This window comes from Erythrolamprus reginae, chromosome 3, assembly GCF_031021105.1.
Source record: "Erythrolamprus reginae isolate rEryReg1 chromosome 3, rEryReg1.hap1, whole genome shotgun sequence".
Taxonomy (NCBI): domain Eukaryota; kingdom Metazoa; phylum Chordata; class Lepidosauria; order Squamata; family Dipsadidae; genus Erythrolamprus; species Erythrolamprus reginae.
The window spans coordinates 157868602-157893951 of record NC_091952.1 but is presented as its reverse complement, the minus strand read 5'-3'; the positions used below and the strand labels follow the sequence as shown (position 1 = coordinate 157893951).

Genomic DNA, 25350 nt, shown 5'->3' with positions numbered 1-25350 from the left:
GTCTGTATGTCTAATAGACCGAATGTTGCTGAAGCCCCTCCCACCTGTCAGCCTTCGGCCTCTGCCTCCCAACAATTTTCCTCCTTGCAGCAAACAGCCTGATTTAGCACAAGCAGTTGGTGTTTGGATCAGCCTCCCAGAATACTGCTTATCAGTTGTTCTAGCTACAGGGACCGCCACCACACATCACTGCTGTTGCCCATTGCCGCCACCACCTCTGCACGCCCCATTTTCGGCCTCTGTGTACCCCATTTCTGGCCCATTCCAGTTGGCAGGGATAGGCGGCGGTAATGGAACAGGACAAAAATGGGGCATGCAGCAGCTGAAAACGGGATGCATGGAAGCCAAAAATGGGGTGTGCAGAGGCAGTGGTAGGTGTCAGTGGCGATGGGGAGTGGTGATCCCCACAGCCTGAAACAGCTGATATTCCAGGAGGCCAATCCAACTGCCAGTCAGCTATTTGTGCTAAATAAGGCTGTCCTGAAGCTGATCAGACTGTTTGCTGTTTGCTGCAAGGAGGAAAATTGCTGGTGTGCAGATTTTTTTTCTTGTTTTCTTCCCCAAAAGCTAAATACGTCTTGTAGTCTAGAACAGTGTTTCCCAACCTTGGCAACTTGAAGCTATTTGGACTTCAACTCCCAGAATTCCCCAGCCAGCAAATGCTGGCTGGGGAATTTTGGGAGTTGAAGTCCAGATAGCTTCAAGCAGTGTTCTCTCTAAATTTTTTTTGGGATGGGCGGAAAAGTATAGTGTCTGAGCAGCAGTCCCTTTGGGACTGGGCGGCACAGAAATAATAATAAAATTTCCCTCTCGGCTTCTGGGCAGGTTTGGAAAACTCTGAGTTGATGATGATTTTTAAGTGAGCGATTGCTCACTGCTCAGCTTAGAGGGAACTATGGCTTCAAGTTGCCAAGGTTGGGAAACACTGGTCTAGAGCAATGGTTCTCAATGTGGGGGTTGGGACCCCTTTGGGGGTTGCCTAAGAAGACAAATTTCCCCTGGTGTTAGGAACTAAAGCTTCTATTCTGGCCCCTTGGAACATATTTTTACAATCCAACCAATCAGGCATTGACAGTGGGGGTGTCCCTCTGACCTTCCTGCCAATCAGCTTCCAGCTCTGTTGGAAGAATTGGCGCCGGATTTATGGTAGAGGGTCACCGCAACACGAGGAACTGTACTAAGGGGCCACGGCATTAGAAAGGTTGAAAACCACTGATCTAGAGTGTCTTATCGCCTGAAAAATGTGTTAATACTATTTGCCTTTTGTTTTCCCCTCAACAACTCTGATGTGAGTTGGGCTGAGAGAGAATGTCTGGCCCAAGATCACATAGCCGGCTTTCATGATTAAGGTAAACTAGAACTCAGTCTCATTGTTTCTAACCTGGTGCGCTAACTTTACACTAAATCAAACTGATTTTCTGGCTTCTTGTCCCAGTTGTAATTTAGACTTCTTTTACGATAGCTTCGCTTTATTTACGATTGCAGAGTTATATGTACTGTCACCTCACATTATTCTTAATTTCACCCATTTACACATGACCTTACTGGCAAAGATAACTGTATCAAGACCTTCCACTTTTATCAAAGTTACACAGCAGGCTATTGAGTCCTCCCACCATGTCAGTTGCTAATGTACTCCTCTAGATTATAGCTTACATAGATGGCATGGAACCAGGATAATTAAGAGACTGCTTCTCTCTGACTACATCTACCCTTCTTCATTGGATCCACCAGGAAAAACTTGTTATGGGCCTTTCAAACCTGTGAAGGTTGTAAATATGAAGGTTGCTGCAAGGTTCCTTTTTCATCACAACTGTGAAGAGTTGCCAAAGAAGGCTTTCCCTAAATATGGACTACTTGCACCATCTTTGTTCATCTTTGCGTAAACTGGAGGGAAAAAGAAAATGTTTTCTCAACTGTGCAAATACAGGGTTATCCAGTTAAAGTGACGGGCAATTTATCCTTAATTTGCTTTTTGAATGGATTGGCATAAAATGTGGGAATATTTTAATAGCGTTTAAAAGTTACAGCCCTCAATTTCTGATACCCAGCTTCAGAGACAGTATGCCTTTTAGTAACAAGTTCAGGAGAGGAGCAGCAGAATAGCATATTATCCCAAAGGCATCTTGCTGTCAGTAGAACATGGGAGAAAGATGCTGAATTGCTTAGGCTTTTTTGTCTGATTTGTGTGAGTTTCTTTTTATAAACAGGGGACAGTGTTGTTTTGATTCTGAGGAGATAACATCCTCTGCATAGTTAGGCTGCTTAAACTGTATTGGTTGAGTAGGTTTTACAATATGCAACTATGATCATTTCTTACAGAAATGCCAAACATTTGGGACAAATTAGTTTGAAACTTGAGCTCCCTCTCCCCAATTAATATGTATTGCTTTCTAGAAAAACCATTTTGAAATGTCTACTGAATTGAAGCTATGGGTAAACCTTTAGCTATTGTTCTAAATGTAATATCTTAAGCTATCACAGCCTTGTATCTAATACAGTGGTCACCAACCAGTGGTCCTCCAGAAAATTTTGGTGGTCCACAGAGAAATCTTTGCATTTCTCTTGAGGAGCTAGCCGAAGTTTCTTGTGCCGCGTGCGTTTCAGCGTTTTGACTCCTAGGGACAGGCTGGGGTCCTTCAGGCAGTTAGCTTGGCCGCATGTTAGTGGAGAGAAGCCCCTGGGATCAACCTTACCTTTGCTGTCCATTGTGGATGCTAAATCGTCCCTCTGAAAACCTGTCTCTCGCTTTACTTTCCTCCACTCCCCCTTCCTTCCCTTCCCTACTTTCCTTTCCTCCCCTCCCCTCCCTTTCCCTCCTTTCCTCCCCTCCCTTCCCCTCTTTCCTTTCCTTCACTCTTTCCTCTTCTCCCCTTTCCTCTCCTCCCTTCCCTTCCCTTCTTTCCTTTTCTGTACCCAGGTGAGGAGCTGCCCCTTATCTATCACCGCTTGGGGCTCGGGGCGATGAGCTGTGTCCAAAAAGCACTACAGCAGAGAGAAGTAGCCAGAGTCAACCCTAGCTTTGCTGTCTGTTGCCGATGCTAGATCATCCCCCCCCCCCCAAAAAACCCCTCTTGTTTCTCAAGGAGCGCTCGCTGAAGTGGCACAGGAAACTTTGCCTGGGCTCCTTGAGAGACGAGAGTTTACAGGGGGCCGATCTATGTCCACAGTGGTCAGCAAACCTAGGGTTTACAGTACTTTGGCTACTTCTCTCTGATGTAGTGCTTCCCAGACCTGATTTACCACTCCCTTAACCCTAAGTGGCAGGAGATAATAATAATAATAATTTAATAATTGATTAGATTTGTATGTCACCCCTCTCCAAAGACTCGGGGCAGCTCACAACAGCATGAGGAGCAGCTCCTCCACCTGGGTTCAGGAAAGAAAAGGGAAGGGAATGGAGAAGAGGGGGGGGGGTTGGAAAGGGGAAAGAAAAAGAAAAAAAAGGAAATGAATGGAAAGAGTGAATGGAAAGAGTGGAGGAAGGGAGGAAAAGAAAGGAAAGGGGAAGGGAGGGGAGGGAAGGAATTATAGCTACAGCTCTGGAATATGGGACTGACTTTCCCACCAACATCCGTCTGTCCGTCTTCGTTTTCCTTCACTCAGATTGATCAAGCTTCTTGAGAAAAGAAACACAAAAGAGGTTTCCAGGCTGTGTGCCTGGACCATGCACTTTCTCTTAGGCATCCCACCTGGAGGCCTAGTAGAAGCAGACAGGTAGGCCCGAAAGGCAGCTGAGCCTCCCCACCCCAGCGGTCCGTGGGATTTAAAATTATGAATTAGGTGGATCTTGGGGTCCAAAAGATTTGGTTCTGTTCTAATATACCTTACTAGTTGAGACAATAATGATACAACCAATACAGTTTCTTTAGCGTTTTCTCTGATGAAGTAACCACTCCTCCAAATATTCCGATCACTTCATTAGTATATTAATTGAACAAAAAGGCAAATGAAGTATCAGTATTTGTAGTTTGCCAGTTAAGTTAGGATCAGATATGAACGCCTTTTCTGAGACCAAAATAAATCAGCAGGTCAGAAGAGAGCTATAGTCTCTCTTTTTTCCCCATGAAAACAACAATTGAATCTAGTAAGAAACTATTGAGTAATGCAATTGGAAAGGGAAATTATGTTCAAGGAAATATAACATGTCTTCTCTTGCAGCTTTTTTGTTCTGCTTTTTCTTTTAAGAAAATGCCACTTGAAAATGATAACATGTATTTTCTTTTTAAAGAGTCATCCATTATTTGCAAGAATTCATTGTTAGATCTTTTATAAACACGTTCTATATAATTACATCTGTCAAAAACAAAACCTTACTGTGTAATAGAAACCCACATTAAAGAGATAAATTTACACATCATACTAAGCCAACATTTATTTAACAGATATCTTAAACAAGATGATATAGTCTGCTTCATATAATGCAATGCCATTAACTTTGTTTATAAGCCGCAGTTGACGGGCTTGCTAAAGCTAAACAATTTTTTATATTATTATAAAATTAAAGCTAAACACATTTTTAAATTATATATTTACTTATATAATATATAAGTAAATATACTTTATATCACTTCCAAGGTCCCTTCCAGCTTATTCTATTTTATTCTATTCTACATTTCAAGCAACACTTGCTTAATGGCAACACAGCACAGAACTTTTTTTTATTTAAACTTGGCAAACAGTCACGTTAAATCCACAAAATTAGGTTTCATTTTAAATTGATTTTGATTCCTGGTGATTTCAATGCAGCTTTTTAAGAAAGCAAAACTCACTAAGCTCAGTGAAATGATTCTGATATAATTCTCTTGTAGGTTCCTAGCATTAACTCCTTGGAAATTTTACCACCTGGTTTCACTCATACTACTTGGCTTAGTCTTTATGCAAATGATGAAGGAATTAGTGCTGTCTAGACTAAAAGGTAAGTTTTTGTTTTTCTTGTTTGGAAGCTAATCTGTATCACTTTGTCCTCCTAATTCAGAAATTACAGTCTCAGGTGATCTACCTTGGGTGTTACATAAGTAAAAGAGTGCCCCCCACTCCATTCTTAGTTTTATTTTAATTGAATGTCAAAATCTCAGATCCTTCTTTATTGTTTAAATCTTTTACATTCGATTTTATCCAAGAAGCCTAGAGTCGTCTTTGCCAAGATGGGCAGCATACATATTAAATTTATTTATATATTGCTTAATATTGTGATTAGATAAATTATCAGCTCACTAAGAGAAATGGCCCATATCAACTAATTTATCCCAGAATATGTTCAGATGTCAGCTCCTATATTACAAAGTTCATATTCACATAAGCATTTTTGAAAGTTTGTAGTGTTATGTGATTCCTTTACCTACAAGAACCAATTCCTATGTTACATTTGTATAGCTTAATTATGATCTGAATATGGATCACATATATGCATGTGTGTGTGTGTGTGTGTGTTTGTGTGTGTGTAAGAGAAGTTGCTAAAGCAACTTGATGGCTCATAATAGGCCACAAAGGAAATACCTTTTGTTTTTATTATTTATCCTATTTTGATTTCAGGTGGGCAGTTATGGCGACGACTCACTGACTAGTAAGTGTTGCTGAGTTTCTTACTCCACCTATAATCTTTATTTTGCCAGGGATTTTTAAGTATCAGAATTTCCTCATGATTTTCACATAATGAATGAATTGGGGTTAATACTTTTTATAAGCTTTTCTAGAAATGTTATAAATATTTTAAATTAATTGATTTTTTTTAAAGTGCCATGTAAATTTTGCCCTGCTTTGAAATGGCTTGGCATAAAATGTGGGAATATTTTATTTAAAATATTTTATTTTAACTATTTTAAATCTTATTCTTAGTCCATCTGAGCCAAAAATACAGTGTGAGATATCCAATATCATCCATGTCCTGGTCATGGGTTGACTATTGCAATGCATTCTACATGAGGCTGTCTCTAAAGATTACCAGAAGCTTCAGTGGGTCCAAATATGGTGGCACAAGAGATGATGATGATGATGATGATGATGATGATGATAATAATAATAATAATAATAATAATAATAATAATAATAATTTATTGGATTTGTATGCTGCCCCTCTCCGTAGACTCGGGGCGGCTAGCAACAATGATAAAAACAGCATGTGACAATCCAATAATAAAACAACTAAAAACCCTTATTATAAAACCAAACATACACACAGACATACCATGCATAACTGATGAGTATGGCCTCAATATGCTGATGTAGCATCTCTGCTTCATGTTGTCAGTTTGTTTTCAAGCTGCTGGTTACTATCTATAAAGCCCTATGTGGCATAGGACCTGGTTATGTGAAGAGTAACCTGTCTGTCTCCCATATGATCTTCCCAGCTGAAATGATCTAGCAGGGTTAGTGGGCTCTGGATTCCTCCTGAGGTCATCTGTTGGGAATCCAGAAACTCACCTTGTGTGTAGCAGCATCTCTGAGATGAGATTACCCTGAAAATCAAAGACCCTCACCCTTCTGGCCCTAAAAACCTGTTCTTTGGCAAGGGTAATTGAAGCCTTTTCTTCTTTGCTCCATCCAGTTTAATCATTTCGGCCAATTTTCCTTGTTTTTAAATGTCTTAAAAGTTTATAAACCATCCAAAGTCGCTAGGATTCAGGCAGCATATGCTATAAACTTAATATTACTGTTATATTTTCCTGTGATTCAGAAGAATGTTTACAATTTCAGATTATCTTCTTTAAAAGTTCTAGCTAAAATGCTAAAGCGTACCTACTTCAATAAAAGTCAGTCTGAGTAAAATACTCTTTTAGTAAATGACTATTGGCATATGCTATAATGCACTTAAGAATCTGTATTTCATCTGAGATCGGATGTCAGCACAAATGCTATAGTAAAAAGAAACATCTAGTTGGGGAACCAAAACAACTACTATATCGCCATTTACTTTTACCTCTCGTTAGCAAAAGAAACAAGATTACTGAATTGTTCTACTCTTCCTCTGAAAGAACTTGGCAGTATTCAGAGTTTTAATCATTTGTGATAGAATCGTATGGGATATGTTAGGTCAAGAGGAAATTGCACTGCCAAAGTTGTCTAGGATGATTCATGGCTGAAAGAATAGGTTGAAGGAAATATATTCTCCGTATGCTTAAATTAACATCTATAACTGTTATTACAAACTGGCTTTTGCATGAATAGAATGATGTACCCGCTGGAAAATAACAATGTGAAAATTATATTTCTGACTTGGACTCAAATTTCTTTTAACACTGTTGCATTGGTCGTGACTCTTCCTGCTGTTCCCCAAGTTCCTTCCTACTTCCCATTACTTCCCAGTGTCTTCCTTAATAATTCTTATTGGATAGGCAGAAATTCCTTGGAAGTACACAGCTCCCATACATCTAAAGGGTGTTCTAAACTTTTTTAAAAGTATTTAGAAAATACTGTACTGTACTTTATGGTTCAGGCTTTCAGAAGTTGCCAACCAGTTTTACCATCTTTTTTTAAACATACTGGTGAGGACAGTTCATGCTAGCTTCATTTTGATTTGTCTTTTGGTTTCTGGGCACAGTTCCTCTACTGCTGTACTTCTAATATGTCCAATATGTGTGCATGGATGCATTTTTCTTATACAGAAAAATATAGCGGATTTATTTGTTTATTTAAAAAATGTATTAAAGTTTACAAATACAAACATGAAAGACAAAGAAAATGAAAAATAAAAGTGCAAAGTGATTTTAAAAAGAAAAGAAAAAAGGTGTGTGTGTGTGTGTGTGTGTGTGTGTATACACACATATACTTTTTCAGAACATGACTATTGAGACAAATTCTGTTGCTGCTGTAATTCAAAGTTTCTTCAATGAATACTGGGGAAAGTAGGCTGGAAGCTTCCCATTCCATATCCATACTTTTGAACATCAAAAAATTATAATGCTCTTTTAATTGGAAGCGTGGCAATCTGCAGGAATGCTTACTGAAATTCTCTTTTTTCTTTTCTATTCCAAAGAATAAATTACATTCTTGGTATTTGGTGTGACGATCCTGAAGAGGGCAGTAAAGTGTATCAAATATAATGTGCTTTGCATGTTGTAAGAAACAATATATAGGCTTTGATGTAATTACATATATGGCATTCCCTCAGTCTTGTTGAGAAGCAGATAGCTAGATGATAGACAGGCAAACAGACAGACAAAATACACACATATACAACACGTTTATTTCAATCTACAATTCTGGTTAGTCTTATTCTACTGGATTTTCCATAAAACTGGATTATAAATAATTCCACTGAATTGTAAGAAGAGCACGGTTTAAGTGTTCAATCCTTTACTTCAAACTTTTCAAACTTTGATTTTTATATTGTAACTTCTAATTCTTCACTTCTTTTTTTTGAAAAAGTTTTTTTTAATTTTCTCCACAAACTCCATCAATACATCAATGTACACATACCTTAAGATAATCAATGATATACATATTCATACATTTTAAGTCAATCAGTCGTAAACCAATATCCTATTTTGCACCAATTTTCCATTCCTTTTATTCAGTCTGTCTTCTGTACTCCCCACCTCTTCCTTTCTCTCCTCTTCCTTCCCTCCTTCCATCCATCTTCTCTTCCTCTTCTACTTTCTTTCATTTCTTTTCTTTCCTCTCTTGTACTCTCCCTTCACCTCCTACTTCCTCTTTCTCCCTCTTGCCTTCTCCTGAGTGTTTCTCCTCCTTATATCATACTTGACAGACTGATATTTTCTTCCCCACTGTTGATCTAATGGTGCCCCCTCCTAAAATTATTATTGCTATACATCATTCTGTATTTATTATTTTGTAGTTTAAATACCCCAACCTAGTACCATATTATGGGTATGCGTTGTTTCCCTAATGCTACCTCCAATTTAAAAAGTCTAGTTTTGCCATCTGGGAACACCAGCGATTAGTTTCAAATTATTATATCAAATTAACCGCTGTAGCTTAACTTCTCAGTCAATTATTGTTTACCTGCTTCTCAAATACAAGCCGTAATGCTTTCTCCTCTTCCTTGAATTCTTACTCGTACTTTGTTTTTTTAGCCCAATTTTTATCATAGCTAAATGCCCATAGAAAATCCGCATACATAAATTAATAAGAAAAATTGTAATTATTAACTACAATTTTCATATTAAGTATTCATTTAGCTATTTATATCAAACAGTTAAATGTTTAAATGCATCATATTCACTATCAATAGTAATTCAATAGTCTTCGGAGGGAGGCGACATACAAATTTAAATAAATAAATAGAATTTATCATAGTCAAATATAAAGATTCAAAATTAGCAAAGGTTCTATTTCTTCCCATATTAATTATCAAAATCAAATGTTGTGTAATAAAGAAAAAATATATAAGTAGGTATAGGTTATAGTAAATATTTAAATATTCAAATACATCTTCAACATCAATATTAATTATCCTCATCAAATATATTCATAAATATGCTGCATTAAAAATAAAAAATCCTATTTCTCTCTATCCATTTTTTCATTACTATATAATGGTCACTTCACAATCATCCATTTTCTTTAAATTTCCATTCTCTTTTTCTTGATTTCCTCATTTTTTTCTTTCTTATCCCTTTATAACCCCAATTTCTTTCCCTTTCTTCTTTTTTCCTCCTTATGTATACTAATTGTAGAAATTTTCCCTCAATGCTTCTAAATCCCTTCCCGTTTTCTTTTTTAATTTGCCATATCTTTGCCCTATTTGTTCCTTGTCACTCTTCACCCCAGTGTAATCATCATGGCATGCAGTATGACAATTAATCTGTCTGTTTACAAAATCTTCACTCCTTTTATCTCTATAATTCTCTGTGTCTTCTTCCACCTGTTCTTCCTCTTCCAATTTCTTTTACTCTCCACTGTTTTGTTTTTTATTCATTGTCATCCTGTTTCCCAAGTCCTTATTGTCACCTCAATTTTTTTTCTGATTCTAACTTCAAAGTCCAAGAAACATCTCTTTGTATCTTCAAAATAGCCTTTTAAAAAGGCTACAAACTCCTCATATTTACATGTCTCCTTAATGCCAAACAGTTCACAGTTCTTTATAGCAATACAGCTGTCAATCAAATTCATAGAGTCTGTTCCAACAACCTACTAAAATGTCTTCTTTTAAGCAGAGTTTGTTCCAAACATTTCAATCCAATAATATCTCTAAAATAAACTCAAATCTTGTACTCTCGTAGGGTTTCAAACTAGTTCTCAGTTCAAGGCCAACAGATGTCAAAATAACCATTCACTATTAAAATAATTCCTCCCAACAGCAGGTGGCACTCTTCATTGCTCCCACAAGTCTTTAACTTATTTTAAATCAATTCAAATAAATCAAAATATTTTCTATAAAAAAAGTACTGGGTCCATAATTCAAAGTTTTAAATACCCATGATTGGGTTTTAGTTACCACTTTTTGTAAATTAGTTCGTCTATGATTTTCAGTGTGCTAGATAGCTGCTTAATCAGTTATTAATCCTTTTGTTCCCTGTTAAGGTTTAAAAAATTTCCAAACGCTTCTTCCAGCAATGTAGTTTACCAGTTCAAGTTTAGCATCCAATCTTCCACAGAAAGCGCTTAGCTCGTTTGTGGCCTCCATGGCTTGGACAGCTGCAGCGAGTTCTCCAGCACCGCCAGTTGAGGGCTCTATGCTGGCTTTCTGGGGGGTTGCACCCTTCCCAGGTCACCGACAGTATCCCACTTCTTCACCACCCCTCCAAGATGGTTCTGGTCTGGTTCAGACAGAACCAGGTCCCCCGGGCGACATGGATATTAGGGTTCCCCTGTGGAGCGCGGGGAACTCCTTGTTGCCGCGACATGTGGCCATGCCCCTCCCCCTGTAATTCTTCACTTCTATTTACAGTGGTACCTCTATGTAAGAACATAATTAGTTCCATGTCCAGGTTCTTAAGTAGAAACGTTCTTAAGTAGAAGCAATTTTTCCCATAGGAATCAATGTAAAAGCAAATAATGCATGTAAACCCATTAGGAAAGAAATAAAAGCTCAGAATTTGGGTGGGAGGAGGAAGAAGAGGAGGAGAAAAATCGCTGTCGAAGGAAGAAGGTGAGGTGAGGGGAAATTTAAAAAATCCAAAACTTTAAGGCTTAAGAAAAAATAAAGAGGGACTCTGAGGTGGCGAGGAGGAACATGCGCCTCCAATATACCTGGTGCGAGGCTGCCTCCCATGCACTGCCTCCCATACACTGGCTGCTGCTGCTGCAACCTGCTGCCTTTTCCTTCCCATGCTGAAGGGCTCCCCTCTCCTCTTGCTCACTAGCTTTGTAGCCAGCGCTTTTCCTTCGCTGTGGTGACCCTTCGGCTGTCTGTAGTGAAGGGAGTGTTTCTTTTTTCTGGGCGCTAGCAGAGGTTTATTCCCTGTCCAAGCACCCAAAAAAAGGAAAATGCTTCGTCCGCTCTGGACTGCCAAAGCCTCCTTAAGCACTACCAAAAGGCTTGTCTGGCAGCCCAGATGGCCGGGATTAAAGGGGGACTGGCAGGAAACTGGGCGGGCCTTCGTGCCACTCTCAAATTCCCTGGGAAGTTTTTCCGGGCTCAGGTTCTTAAGTAGAAAATGGTTCTTAAGTAGAGGCAAAAAAATCTTGAACACCCAGTTCTTATCTAGATAAGTTCTTCAGTAGAGGCGTTCTTACGTGGAGGTACCACTGTATATTATGTAAGAATAAATAATTTTAAACCATAGAAAAAGAAAAAGAAACATTATGAGTTTTGAGAGCCAGTTGGATGTAGCAGTTAAATCACTAGACTAGAAACTGAGTTCTGGTTCCACCTTAGGCCCAAAGCTAGCTGATTGTCCTTGAGCCAGTCATTCTCTCTTGGCCCTAGAAAGAGGGCAATGGCAAACCTTTTCTGAAAATTACAAGGACTAGGCATGCCGTTTCTAGGTATCAACACTGATTTGAAGGTAGAAAACAAAAATACATGAGTTGTCTTTGTTCATTTTGTATCCAGGTAAAAAAAATTATTAATATTTTCAAATTGTCATCCAGCAGTAGTATAAGTAAGAAAAGTGTGCAGGATTGAGGACTGCGAAGGTCAGAAGGTTTTTGTTAGCATAGTCATTGCTGAAGAATAAAATATTAGCCTCCCGACCTTTACTTGTAGCCTGGCTCACTAAACACAATTATTTATAAAACACGAGCAAGTGTTACAAAACACTCTTTTTACAGAAGGCACAGCACCCAGGTTATAATGATACTAGAGGGTGTGTTTTCCATCAGAACACCTGATTAGTTGCTAACTTTGGCAGGAATGTCCTGGCACGAGTTTATCACAGCATGTGAATGCTTCAACAAAAAAAACATGTTTATTTCTTTCACAATTTTTCTGCTTAAAGCCTGACCTCATGCAGCCTTGTATTATGCATGGAAATAAACTGTTGCAACATATTTTCTGTGAAGTGGGTTTCTCAAGTAAACAGAAACATGGTTTGTTTATGTACCAAAAATCAGTGAATGTTTAAATAGTGAGATATTTCTGGCACATTCTGTATGTCCTTTGATGTCCTTAATGATATAGCAACTCTGTCCATGTTTAAATCATTAGCCATAATTTTGAAGGCCCTTTTGGGTTATCTTAGAATTTACTTGAGACAAATTCTGTTGTGTAGAAAACAACGTGTGACTTTTATATTTACCATTGCATGTGTTCAGTCATTTCACTTTATAATATACTATATGCCACCCAAACTTGTATTCTGGCATTTTACAATAATTACGTATTTATGTTGCCAAATATAATTCATTTTCTTTTTAAGTATGTATATCATATTAAATCAGATCTTAATGCTTACATACAAGGTTCTTGAAGGGAAGGAAAATAGCTTGTTTCATTATTATACAATTAAGTTTGATTAGGGAAGTTTTCTGAAACGAAAAAATAATAATTTTCTTTAATAGAAACATAGAAGATTGACGGCAGAAAAGGACCTCATGGTCCATCTAGTCTGCCCTTATACTATTTCCTGTATTTTATCTTAGGATGGATATATGTTTATCCCAGGCATGTTTAAATTCAGATTCTGTTGATTTACCAACCACATCTGCTGGAAGTTTGTTCCAAGAATCTACTACTCTTTCAGTAAAATAATATTTTCTCATGTTGCTTTTGATCTTTCCCCCAACTAACTTCGGATTGTGTCCCCTTGTTCTTGTGTTCAATTTCCTATTAAAAACAATTCCCTCCTTTAACATATTTAAATGTTTCTATCATGTTCCAAATAATCTGGGGAGTATCAAAACAAGCATTTTTCAAATGTTAAGAGAAAAAGAATTTCACTCCATATTTCTGTTCTCCCTTCTTTCATATGTAATAGTATAAACATTACCAAAATACTGTACAACTTTTTTTTTAAAAAAAAGTATGCAACAATATGGACAATTGACACATTGATTCTTAACAATGTGCTATTTAGGCTTGGATTCAGATTTCTGCAGAAATCAATTTCTCTGGATTGTCCATAAAATGTAGTTATTGCAAAGGGGGGAAAAGCTTATGGTCAGTGACATTAAAGGCGTTAATGAATGTGGGTATTATAAACTGCTTAGAATCATAAGGGTAGATGGCATACAGATTTTTGAAATAAAATAAAAACATAATAATACAGTCAAAATTTTCTTTTGGACATATATCATTTTCTCATTCATTGTTTGATATTATGTATAACTTATAATGCTCTAGCATTCAGTACTGAAAGTAGAGTTTCATAGGTATTCATTTTTAATTCTCATAGCTAAAAGATATGCAGTGTCTTAGATTTGTATGTTTTTAAGGTGCAGGTTTTTAAAGTAAAAATGAGGAAAGCATAACAATAATTTAATTTTGTATGGGTGTTCCTTTTGTTTCTCAAATGATTTTAAGGCAATGAAAAACCCAAACGTTTTATTTTCAAACTTGCTTTGTATTTGCTTTTCTACCATAATATGCAGAAATACAAAAAACATAATTATGCAACATCAGAGTAATATACATACAAACAATATTAAAGCCAGTAACAACTTTAAAAAATTGATTCTCCTTCTGAAAGCAGAAAAATGGGAGAGCTCAATATATTTCAGTGGTAGAGTGGTAGAAAAGAAAGAATTCTTGTGTGCTCAGCAAGCTGTTTTCAAATGGGCCTCTCATTCAGATGAGATTAATTAGAGAAAACAAATATATAGTCTCTCACATAATCAGATTCCAAGATGTCCAGGATTTTAAAAGTCAAGACCAACATCACAAATATTCATGACAGTTTCTTGTGTTTTTGTTAAGATTAAGTGTTAAAACCTTTGGGTTTGTTCAGATGTTACAATGTGTTATAATTATATGATCTGGGTATCAGCTTAACTGCCATGTTTTCCAGCAATTGGAGCACCCTGATACTCTCCAAAAGTAACTCTTCATAGAGCAGTGATGGCTAACCTTTCGCAGACTGACTGTCCAAAGCACAAGCATGTGCCTGAACCCCCAAAATGCAATGCATGCATGTGCCCCCTCTATGCATGCATACCCCTGCATGCACCTCACCCCATGCATGCCCACATGCCCCGTCACATGCCCACATGCATGCACATCCCTGCATGCAACCCACTCCTCCATATGCATGTGCATCCCCTGCACGAGGCTCATGTACATTTATTTATTTATTTATTGGATTTGTATGCCGCCCCTCTCCGTGGACTCGGGGCGGCTAACAACAGTGACAAAAGACAGAATGTAAAAATCCAATACTACAAAAGCTAAAAACCCTTGTTATAAAACCAATCATACATACAAACATACCATGCATAAATTGTAGAAGCCTAGGGGGCAAGATTATCTCAGTTCCCCCATGCCTGACGGCAGAGGTGGGTTTTGAAGAGCTTACGAAAGGCAAGGAGGGTGGGGGCTATTCTAATCTCTGGGGGGAGTTGGTTCCAGAGGGTCAGGGCTGCCACAGAGAAGACTCTTCCCCTGGGCCCCACCAACCAACATTGTTTAGTTGACAGGACTCGGAGAAGGCCCACTCTATGGGACCTAACTGGTCGCTGGGATTCGTGCGGCAGAAGGCGGTCCCTGAGATAATCTGGCCTGGTGCCATGTGTACATGGCCCCCTACACACGCCCCACACACATGCATTCACGGCCAGTATTGGTTTGCAGCATGGATGTTCTGGTACACCATCTCAGTAGGAAACATGGAGATGCACACGCATCTCCGTGTCACTAACGTGTGCCCGCATGACATTTGGCTTCTGCGTATGTGCAGGGAGCAAATTCTTGTGCAAGGATGCTCGCTTGCATGAGATTTTGCTGAATTTTTTGGTATCTCGCATCAGCACACGTGCACACCGGACGCATGCATGCCCATGCCAGTCATCAGGAGCGCACTGCTAACACCGGCAATGAGGAGCCCTTCACTTTTCACAGCCTCCTCCGCAAACCCACGCCCCCATGCATGTGTGACAGAAAGCCCAAGACCAGCTGGTCAGTGGGAGGCAAGCACACATGCGTGGTGGAACTGAACTGGCGATGGCTTGAGTGCCATCAGAGAAAACGCTGCGTGCCACTTCTGGCCCATGTGCCATAGGTTCACCATCATGATCATAGAGGATATTATGGCAGTCAATATAATCATGGATTTGTTTACTACTGCCATGTCAGAATGACTTTATTTCAGTTGGTATTGCACTGCCTGCACAGAAGGTTCAATAATATTAATAAATTATGGAGTATTCCTAGGCTACAGTACTGGTTTTTCAAGGAGTACAATCCTTTCTGGAAGGGAATTCCCGCAGAACAAATATCAATGGATTCCTTCAAATTACATAAAAAATCAATATTGATGGCACTTTCTTCCAAAATTCTAGATGACCTTCACCAGCAGTTTCATATACTGAATAAAACACAAAAACGAGTTTGAACTTCATGGGACTACTCAGAGTACATTCTGTTCCATTGTTTTATACCTACATCTGACTGGAAAGACTACCAACATTACAATACAAAATCCCCTGAGCCTCACCTTATTAGATAAAGAGTTCAATGCTTTAGAATATCCAATATACAGTGTTCCCTCGATTTTTGTGGGTTCGAACTTCGCGAAAAGTCTATACCACGGTTTTTCAAAAATATTAATTAAAAAATACGTCACAGGTTTTTCCCCTCTACCACAGTTTTTCCCACCCGATGACATCATATGTCATCGCGAAACTTTCGTCTGCCTTTAATAAATATATTTTTTAATAAACTTTAAGAAATAAACATGGTGAGTAATAATCTGAATGGTTGCTAAGGGAAAGGAAAATTGCAATTTAGGGGTTTGAAGTGTTAAGGGAAGGCTTGTGATACTGTCCATAGCCAAAAATAGTGTATTTACTTCCACATCTCTACTTCGCGGAAATTCGACTTTCGTGGGCGGTCTCGGAACGCATTCCCCGAGAAATCGAGGGAACACTGTAATTGAATAAATCTTGTGGCATATAATTTAAATTTGCGTAATTTACCAGGTATGTACAGATTCAACTCAAGCCCTAAACCACAAAAGCTTACTGTATAAATTTAGGCCAGTTACTTTTGAACAAAATAAAAGAAGGGAAGATTATGTAGACCAGAGGTGTTACACTGGATTTCTTCGAGGGCTGGATCAGCATTGTAGTTCTTCTTCACATGTCATCCAAGAGAGGGAGAAGAGACACTGATGGATGCTTTCTGCAGCCCTCCACCAGCCAAAATGGGGGACGAGGGGTGCATGCGGCTCTCCTGCACCCCATTTTTGCTGGCAAAGTGTTACAGGAGGCTATCCAAGCTGAAAGTTGGTTGCAGTAGGGGGTGCACGCCAGTGGTGGGTTGTTTCTGGTTCAGGCCAGTTCTTGGAAGAGGTACTGCCCATGGCAGGAGCCTCCGCCCACCCACCTGGTGTACGCATCGTATAAGCGATGCGTACACATGCACATAAACCAGTAGTAAAATCATTTACAAACCAACACTGGGGCACAAAACCCCTATGCCCCATTTTGGCTGCCAGAGACACCACATGCCAGATTTAAGCACACCATGGAGTGGATCTGATCCACAGGCCTTGAGTTTGATGTAGACTGAATTTATTTCTTGAAGAAAAGGCAACTAGGATAGAAATCAAGTCAACAAATAAATTACCCAATTTCCGATTCAAGGCAGCATTTGCACTATTGAATCTGCCAAATGAAAAAGCAACAGTTAAGTTTAAACATTTGTACAGTAAGAAGTTATGAATTTAGAACAACCATTGTCATTGCTTTGTGCAAGACCAAAACAACCACATTTTTGGAGCTTTCTCCAGCACATAGTGGTTTTGTTCAAAGCTTGAAACAAAACAAGTGTTGTATAGTACATTATTTTGAATATTCTATTAATTTAAAGTCTTATAATTGACTTATACTTGTAGTTAGACCGTAGCAGTTGAAAATGTGTTTAACAATGTTAAAGAAATTAAGATTCACTTTAAAGTTTTTTTTAAATTCAATGAATTGTTCCAGTATATCCAGCAAAATATTCTACCAGGATATTCTGTTGTTTCCGTTTTGTTTTGTTTTTCTATTTCATATTTACATTTAGTAGAAAGTAAGTGGAAAATAGGATGTTTAGGTACTCTAAATAATTAAGATATCTAAATACAACTTCCTTTTTTATATGCAAGGATTTATACTTTTTTATGATATATTTTACAGATAATTCCTGGCAAGTCCAAAAGCAGCTTAAAGCCATTCTAGTTTGTTGCCCTAATAAGGGACAGATAAGGGACTTTAGCTATTGCAAGACATGGTCAGAACAAAAAGACACAGTAATGTATACTTTGATATCCTTATAAATTGGACTCACACTGATACATAACCATCACTTGAATTCTTTTTCTAACAGCTTCATTAATTTTTGCAATAAATGTGCTTGATAGAGATCTACATTCTTAGATCTCTGCCTATGCTGTTAACAGTTTTAATACCTATTGAGAGAAATTTAACAGCACAGTTTTGTGAGGGAAGTGGTCAGTAGCTTAATAGAATTATAGATGTGTCTTCTATTATTTGAAAATACTATATCAATTATTACCACAGCTGTCATTCTCAGTTTGGAGCCCTTCAAATCTGTTAAATCACATAGGGGAACTGCAGTGATTATTAAATTAAGAGAGATTGTTCTCAGTGAGTATGCTGGTCATTGACGGTGAAATACACTGCTCAAAAAAATAAAGGGAACACTCAAATAACACATCCTAGATCTGAATGAATGAAATATTCTCATTGAATACTTTGTTCTGTACAAAGTTGAATGTGCTGACAACAAAATGAAATTGATTGTCAATCAGTGTTGCTTCTTAAGTGGACAGTTTGTTTTCACAGAAGTTTGATTTACTTGGAGTTATATTGTGTTGTTTAAGTGTCCCCTTTATTTTTTTTTGAGCAGTATATTTAGCTTGTTAGTTCATAGTGACTGGGGTGAATGGCAACTGTCAAAAGATCTGAAGGGCACCAGACTTGAAAATGCTTTGCTCTACTATTGTAAGGAAGAATTATATGCTTTTTTGTCATCCCCCCCCCAAAAAAAGCATTTTTTTCCTCTCAATCTATGGCTTTTGGAAAAAAATATCAGATGAATCCTAATATGTATGTTCTTTTTTGCAATTCAACATATATTATACAGTCAGTTCATACTGCTGCTGATACAGCCCTTACTTCAACATAAATCTCTCAACATAAATCTCTCTCTCTTTTTTTAAAGTATTTCACAGGGCAGGTCTAATTAAATGGAATTGACAGGTAAATAAAAATGTCAAATCCATTCTAAACATTTAGCTGACTACACGAGCAGTTTCACTTCCATCTGTTAAAGTTCACTATAGAGTCAAATTAATGAACTATTTAAGAATAAAAAAGAGGACCAAACATAAAACAAAGCTAAAATAAAACTATTATTGTAAATATTATAGAGAACAAAAGTATTGATGGTGCCATTTGAGGCATCCAGCCAACAGATCACAAGTCAGAAAACAATTGTTGTTTTTTGACATTCATTTGCTATATCTCCCAGTCTGAAAATAAGAAGACCCAACTTGATAAAGTAATGTATCTGTTTTATTTAGTCTTAAAACCAAACAGCCTCTAGCAAATTTCACTTGCATTTTCCCCATTGTTATGAAGTTTCCCCCCCATTGTTATGAAACTTTTTAAATGTTATTTTTTATTTTTTTAAGTCTTTGATTTAAGTAAAAGGACTATCAAGATAAATCCTAATACTGTATTCCTTTTACTTAGCAAATCAAAAAAAGGATTTGCTTGGTTTTTTGGGGGTAAGGGGTACAGGACAGGACTGCTGCTAGCTCAAAGAAAAAGAGGCATTGCTGGATATGAGCATGCAGAGAGTAAACACCAAACTAGCAAACCAGCCCTGACTAGTATAGTAAGCTTGTGTTTTTAAGTGTATCCTGAAACTCAGCCTCAACAGGTCACAAGAACATGCATGGAGTACATATGCATACAAACATGCCACCCCATTGTAGCCTTTCATTGCCTGCTTGCCAGAGTGCAAGATAATAAAATTGGTTTAGTTCATGGCAATTTTAAAAAGAAATAAAGCTATAACTTACCAAGCAGGCTTGCAGGAGTTGCAGATATTAGCAATCTATTTCTTTTTTTTTTAATTTTTTGGTCAGGCTATGCTGCTGCTTCTAAATAATCCAATACCAAATCACCCATTCCATATAAACTAATAGCAGTGACAGACATGATTATCCCTGCTGCTTCATAGCAGTTTGAAAAAAAGGAAGCCAGTCACAACCCACCCACCCACATATACAGCCCAATCACAGTGCTCTGAGCAGTTGAAATACTTGCAATGATGCCAGTTGAAACAGCCCGGTTTTGTTTCACATTTGACATGCATGAAACAGATGTTTCAAGGATTTTGCACATCCATGTCCCTGAGGGTCATTCTTTTCTTTTTTTAAAAGAACATTAAATAGAGCAGGGGTCTTTAAGACTTGTGGACTTTAACTCCTTTGAGTTGTGGACTTCAACTTCCCTTTTTCTGGCTGAGGAATTCTGGGAGTTGAAGTCCACACATCTTAAAGTTGCCAAGGCTGGAAACCCCTGAAATAGAGGAATCATGGGAGTTTCACAGCAAAGAATGCAAAAATATTCATACAGAAGTTCATCAGTTTCAAGATTTTAGAAATATTTTTTATTATAAATCACTACCTACCTACCATCTAACAAGCAGACAATTATTTGCCATAGGATTTTTGATTGATAATTATTTTAAACAGAGTAAATTCAATTGTCTAGTTCAATTGTCTAGTTCAATAGTATAGCAAATGAATTAAACCCTGCTTCCCTTTGATGTATTTGTTGTTTGGGGAGCCTTAAAAACAAACAAAAAGGAGTTATCCTTACACAATTATCTTTAGCTTTTATTTTCGTACTATCTTCAATACTGTATATATGCCCAGTATAGCTAACTGTGGATCCATTTTGATTTTATGATTTTTTTACTTTATTTTACTGTTAAGTACTAAATTCCTAATTAATTAGTTGCCTAACTAGCTGTCATTTCAATTATCAAATGAAAAGTGTCCATAGAAGTGGAATGAATGTATAATTAGATGTAAAAAAAAAGTTGTTAAAAGTATACATTATTCATACAGTGCTACAGTGTGGGAGATACTGATCTTATTCTAATTAGAGGAATCCATAGCTGGGTTAATAGAGTCCAAGCATTATCCTTGTTTAACAGAGTAACTAGTCATGAGTTGAAAAAACTGGTATTTATGGATTCTCTGGGTGGGATCACTTCAGCTTCCATAGCAGGGGTGTCAAACTGGCAACCTGTGAGGCCACATGCGTCATGCGCAGGCCACACCCACCCCAGCTCCGTAAATGGGAAAAATGTTGCAAAACATCATGTGACTGCGTGTTTGACACCCATATTGAATAGAATTCACTATGTCAGTGGCCAGCTTTTGTATCAGTAGGAGCTACCTTTAAAACATGGCTTCCTTTTTCTCTCAATTGATCCACTTAAAAATATAAATTTCTCACTAGTAACACAAGAGACTCTGTGCACAAGAGACATTCAACTAGCCCAAAAGGGAAGAAAAATACCTTATCATCTCTCCACCAGCAATCAGCACCCAGATCAGAATAGATTAACTCTAAAGTTGATTGATTGATTGATTGATTGGATTTGTATGCCGCCCCTCTCCGTGGACTCGGACTCAGATCAACAGTCAAGTGAACAATACCCCATTCAAGAATTTGTCAGAGACAACATTAAACAACACTGCCCATCCCATTTTTGCAAAAAAAAAAAAAACCCAACGAAAAATGGCCCGTTTTTCTGCAAAAATGGACAATTTTGCCATTTCCCAGCACTCAAGAGCTCTTTGCAGGCAGGGGAGAGTATCTTCGGGACAACAAAAATGGCTGCATCCAGTATATAAGATTTATTTTTATTTATTTATTTATTTGTCCAATATACAATACATATGGAAGAGAATAGACATTAAGTAATATATATAAAGATAGAAAGTAAAAAAGAAGAGAAGTAGATGGGAGGGAGAGAATATATATGAAATAAGAGATAAGGAGGGAATATATATTAGATAGATAGATAGATAGATAGATAGATAGATAGATAGATAGATAGATAGATAGATAAGGAGAGAATATGTATGATATATAAGATAAGGGAAGACAATTGGACAGGGGACGAAAGGCACACCAGTGCACTTATATACGCCCCTTACTGGCCTCTTAGGAACCTGGAGAGGTCAATCGTGGAGAGTCTAAGGGAGAAGTGTTGAGGGTTGGGAGTTGACACTATTGAGTCTGGTAATGAGTTCCACGCTTCGACAACTCGATTGTTAAAGTCATATTTTTTACAGACAAGTTTGGAGCGGTTAATATTAAATTTGAATCAGGGAGGTCTTATGTTTTTTGAAGTGCAGGAGGGGATGAGAGTGATCACCTCATGGCTGTTCAGCTCCTTAGCTGCGGCTCTTGGATCAGCTGAACCAGCAAGGGCTAGGAATTGTATCTACCATGCTTGCTTCAAAATGCCTCCTCCTGCCATAGCATCTCCTACAAGATAGGAGAGTAGGAGAGTAATAGGACAGGGGATGGAAGGCACTCTAGTGCACTTGTACTCGCCCCTTACTGACCTCTTAGGAATCTGGATAGGTCAACCGTAGATAATCTAAGGGTAAAGTGTTGGGGGTTTGGGGATGACACTATGGAGTCCGGTAATGAGTTCCACGCTTCGACAAATCTGTTACTGAAGTCATATTTTTTACAGTCAAGTTTGGAGCGGTTAATATTAAGTTTAAATTTGTTGTGTGCTCTTGTGTTGTTGTGGTTGAAGCTGAAGTAGTCGCCGACAGGCAGGACGTTGCAGCATATGATCTTGTGGGCAATACTTAGATCTTGTTTAAGGCGTCTTAGTTCTAAACTTTCTAGGCCCAGGATTGAAAGTCTAGTCTCATAGGGTATTCTATTTCGAGTGGAGGAGTGAAGGGCTCTTCTGGTGAAGTATCTTTGAACATTTTCAAGGGTGTTAATGTCTGAGATACGATATGGGTTCCAAACAGATGAGCTGTATTTGAGGATGGGTCTGGCAAAATTTTTGTAAGCTCTAGTAAGTAGTGTGAGATTGCCAGAGCAGAAGCTACGTAGGATTAGGTTTACAACTCTTGAAGCCTTGGCACTTAAATCTTTTGTTATTAGTATACCAAGGTCTTTAACCGAGTGGGGATTATCTGTGATAATTTGATTATTCAGTTCGTATTTGGTGTTCAGATTCTTCTTCCCAATGTGTAGGACAGAGCATTTGCTAGTTGAGATTTGGAGTTGCCATGTGTTAGACCACTCAGAAACAGCGTCAAGGTCTTTTTGGAGAGTAGTTGTGTTATCGGTAGTGTTGAAGAGTTTTACATCATCGGCGAAGAGGACACAGTTGCTTGTGATGTAATCGCAAAGGTCATTGATGTAGAGAATGAAGAGCGTTGGTCCCAATACACTACCTTGGGGAACACCGCTTTTAACTGGGACGGGGGTGGATATGGTGCTTCCTATTTTGACCACTTGTTGTCTGTTTGACAGGAATGTGTGTCTTATATTCCGAAAAATACGATAATAGGTGAAAACTGCCAGCTACATTTTATCTCCCATTGGGCTAGTATGCCAGCCCAGTCACTCTTCTTAAACTACTGTCTCCTTCTGAGCATGCAAACCAGTAGCAATCTAATTTAGAACCCACCATGAGCCTTTTCCCTTTTACCCTTTCTTCATGAACAGTCTTTCCCTGTTTTCTCCCTTATCTCCTTAAGCTATCTCTTAATTACCAGTGTTGGAATTTTTTTTATCCCTCTTGCTTTAAATCCCTGATGAGTATTGCCTTTATCTCTTAAAGCTGCTTCATAATTTATACTAACCATTTCCATTTCTTTCTCATCTTCTTGGCCATTGCTTCAAGCTGACTTTTGTTTCTCTCCTTTTTCTCCTTATGGATCTGTTTCTGTCCAATCTGTCAGAGCCCAATGATATCCGAGTCGTATAATTCCCTAAATGTGTCTCTTTCTGAAATTCTAAGTTACATTATTCTCTGTTCTCCCCCCTACCTTTCAAAGGGTTTCTTGCAGGCTCCATGTCTACTGAGAATCCACTTATCTACTTCCATGATCTTTATTGGCATCTGAGGAACCTGTTTCTTCTGCTTCTGACTTCTTCTATTACAGACCTGTAGAACCAGATTCCTAGCACCCAATTTAATTTCTTTGATTTCCCATAGAAAATCCTCATTGAGAAGATTTTGTACCAGGTTTATTCATTTCTCAATTCTGTTGCAGCTTTATTCATTTCATTTACTAATTATATCTGCCAAGCGCCTAGTTGTTTACAGAGATTATAATGTAATATAATCTCCATTATCATAATAAGACTCCATTATCATAGTAAAAGACTATCATGTTTACTGATCTGATCGTGAAACCTGTAGAGGAGGTGGAGTTGCAATTTTCTATAAAAAATCACTGAACCTAAAAAAGGTGCAAGCTAAACATTAACTCGATATTTGAGAAACTATTATCTGTGAACTGACCTTAAATACCACACATCTCTTCCTACTATGTTATAGAGCCCCTGATTATGACATCATACATGTGAACAAGCTAACCTCATTACTAACGTGGGCAGCCTCCTACCCACATCCTCTTATTTTTCTTGGTGATCTAAACCTACCACATCGAAACTGGACTCTGAACGAATATACAACTGAACCCATACATTCAACCCTTTACAATGCTATTACTAGTTTAGGGCTAGATCAATTAGTTACAGACAATACTAGACTCAACAATTGGCTTGATCTCATCTTCTTCAACAATTTACACTCAATGTACAGACTACAAATAAAATAATCCTTTTCCAGCAGTGACCATAGCATGATCGACTTTTGTTTCAATACATGTCCTTACAGAAACCACCTCAATGATGGGATAACCAATTATAACTTTTTAAAAGCTAACTATCATATCATAGATGCCGACCTCTCATCTCTTGATTGGCATACAATATTCGCTGGCTGTAATATTGCTGAAGACTACTACAATATATTTTTGCTTGAAATCCAAAGAGTCACTAAATTATGTGCACCACTAATAATCATCAAAACCAAGAAAAATAAATTACCCATAAAAATAAGGAAGCTGCAATCCAAAACAAGATCTCTTTGGCGAAAAAATTAAGCAGGTTACGTTGCAAACTTTAAAAGCCGCTACAAAAATTTGTGCCACCAAATAAAGACTGAATGTACCAATTATCACATCAATCAAGAAGTAAACCTTCTACGTACAAAGTCCACTTGTGCCTTTTATAACTTTTTAAAAAACCGACTCAAAGACTCAAGATCCATCCCACCCCTTAAAGGACCGAACGATAAAGACTATAATGATGAAACAGTTAAAGCCAACATTTTTAATACCTTCTTCAGCTCATGGACTTTGTAAACAGCAATGGCTCATACCCAACATTTTCTAGTCGTACCCAATCAACTTCAGCGATCTAACACAAATCAATTTTACAGAAGAAAATGTTAGAAAGGCATTACGCAATCTAAAATTATATTTATCAGACCTGATGGACTATGTTCATACTTCTTAAAAAAGCTCTCCACAACCTTTGCTGAACCTTTAAGCATAATTTTTAAAAATTCCTTCAGGACTAGCTCCTTATCCAAACTATAGTCACTAGCCACAGTCATCCCTCTCTTCAAAAAGGGAGATCCAAGTAACGTTGAAAATTACAGACCAATCTCCTTGGGTTGCATCACTTGCAAAGTCGTGGAAATAGTCATAA

General features: G+C 37.8%; 1 protein-coding gene across 3 annotated transcripts in view; it reads left to right on the top strand.

Annotated features, from left to right (window-relative positions):
• The window catches only part of RETREG1 (reticulophagy regulator 1), a 64601-nt gene that overhangs the window by 4145 nt on the left and 35106 nt on the right, over positions 1-25350 (top strand). For 2 of the 3 annotated variants that reach the window (XM_070747100.1, XM_070747099.1), the window contains exons 2-3: positions 4812-4918; positions 5536-5566. In XM_070747100.1, coding sequence (XP_070603201.1) covers positions 4812-4918; positions 5536-5566 — 138 coding nt within the window. Of the gene's footprint in view, positions 1-784; positions 1350-4811; positions 4919-5535; positions 5567-25350 lie in introns of those variants that run through there. The other variant, XM_070747101.1, reaches the window with a different exon arrangement.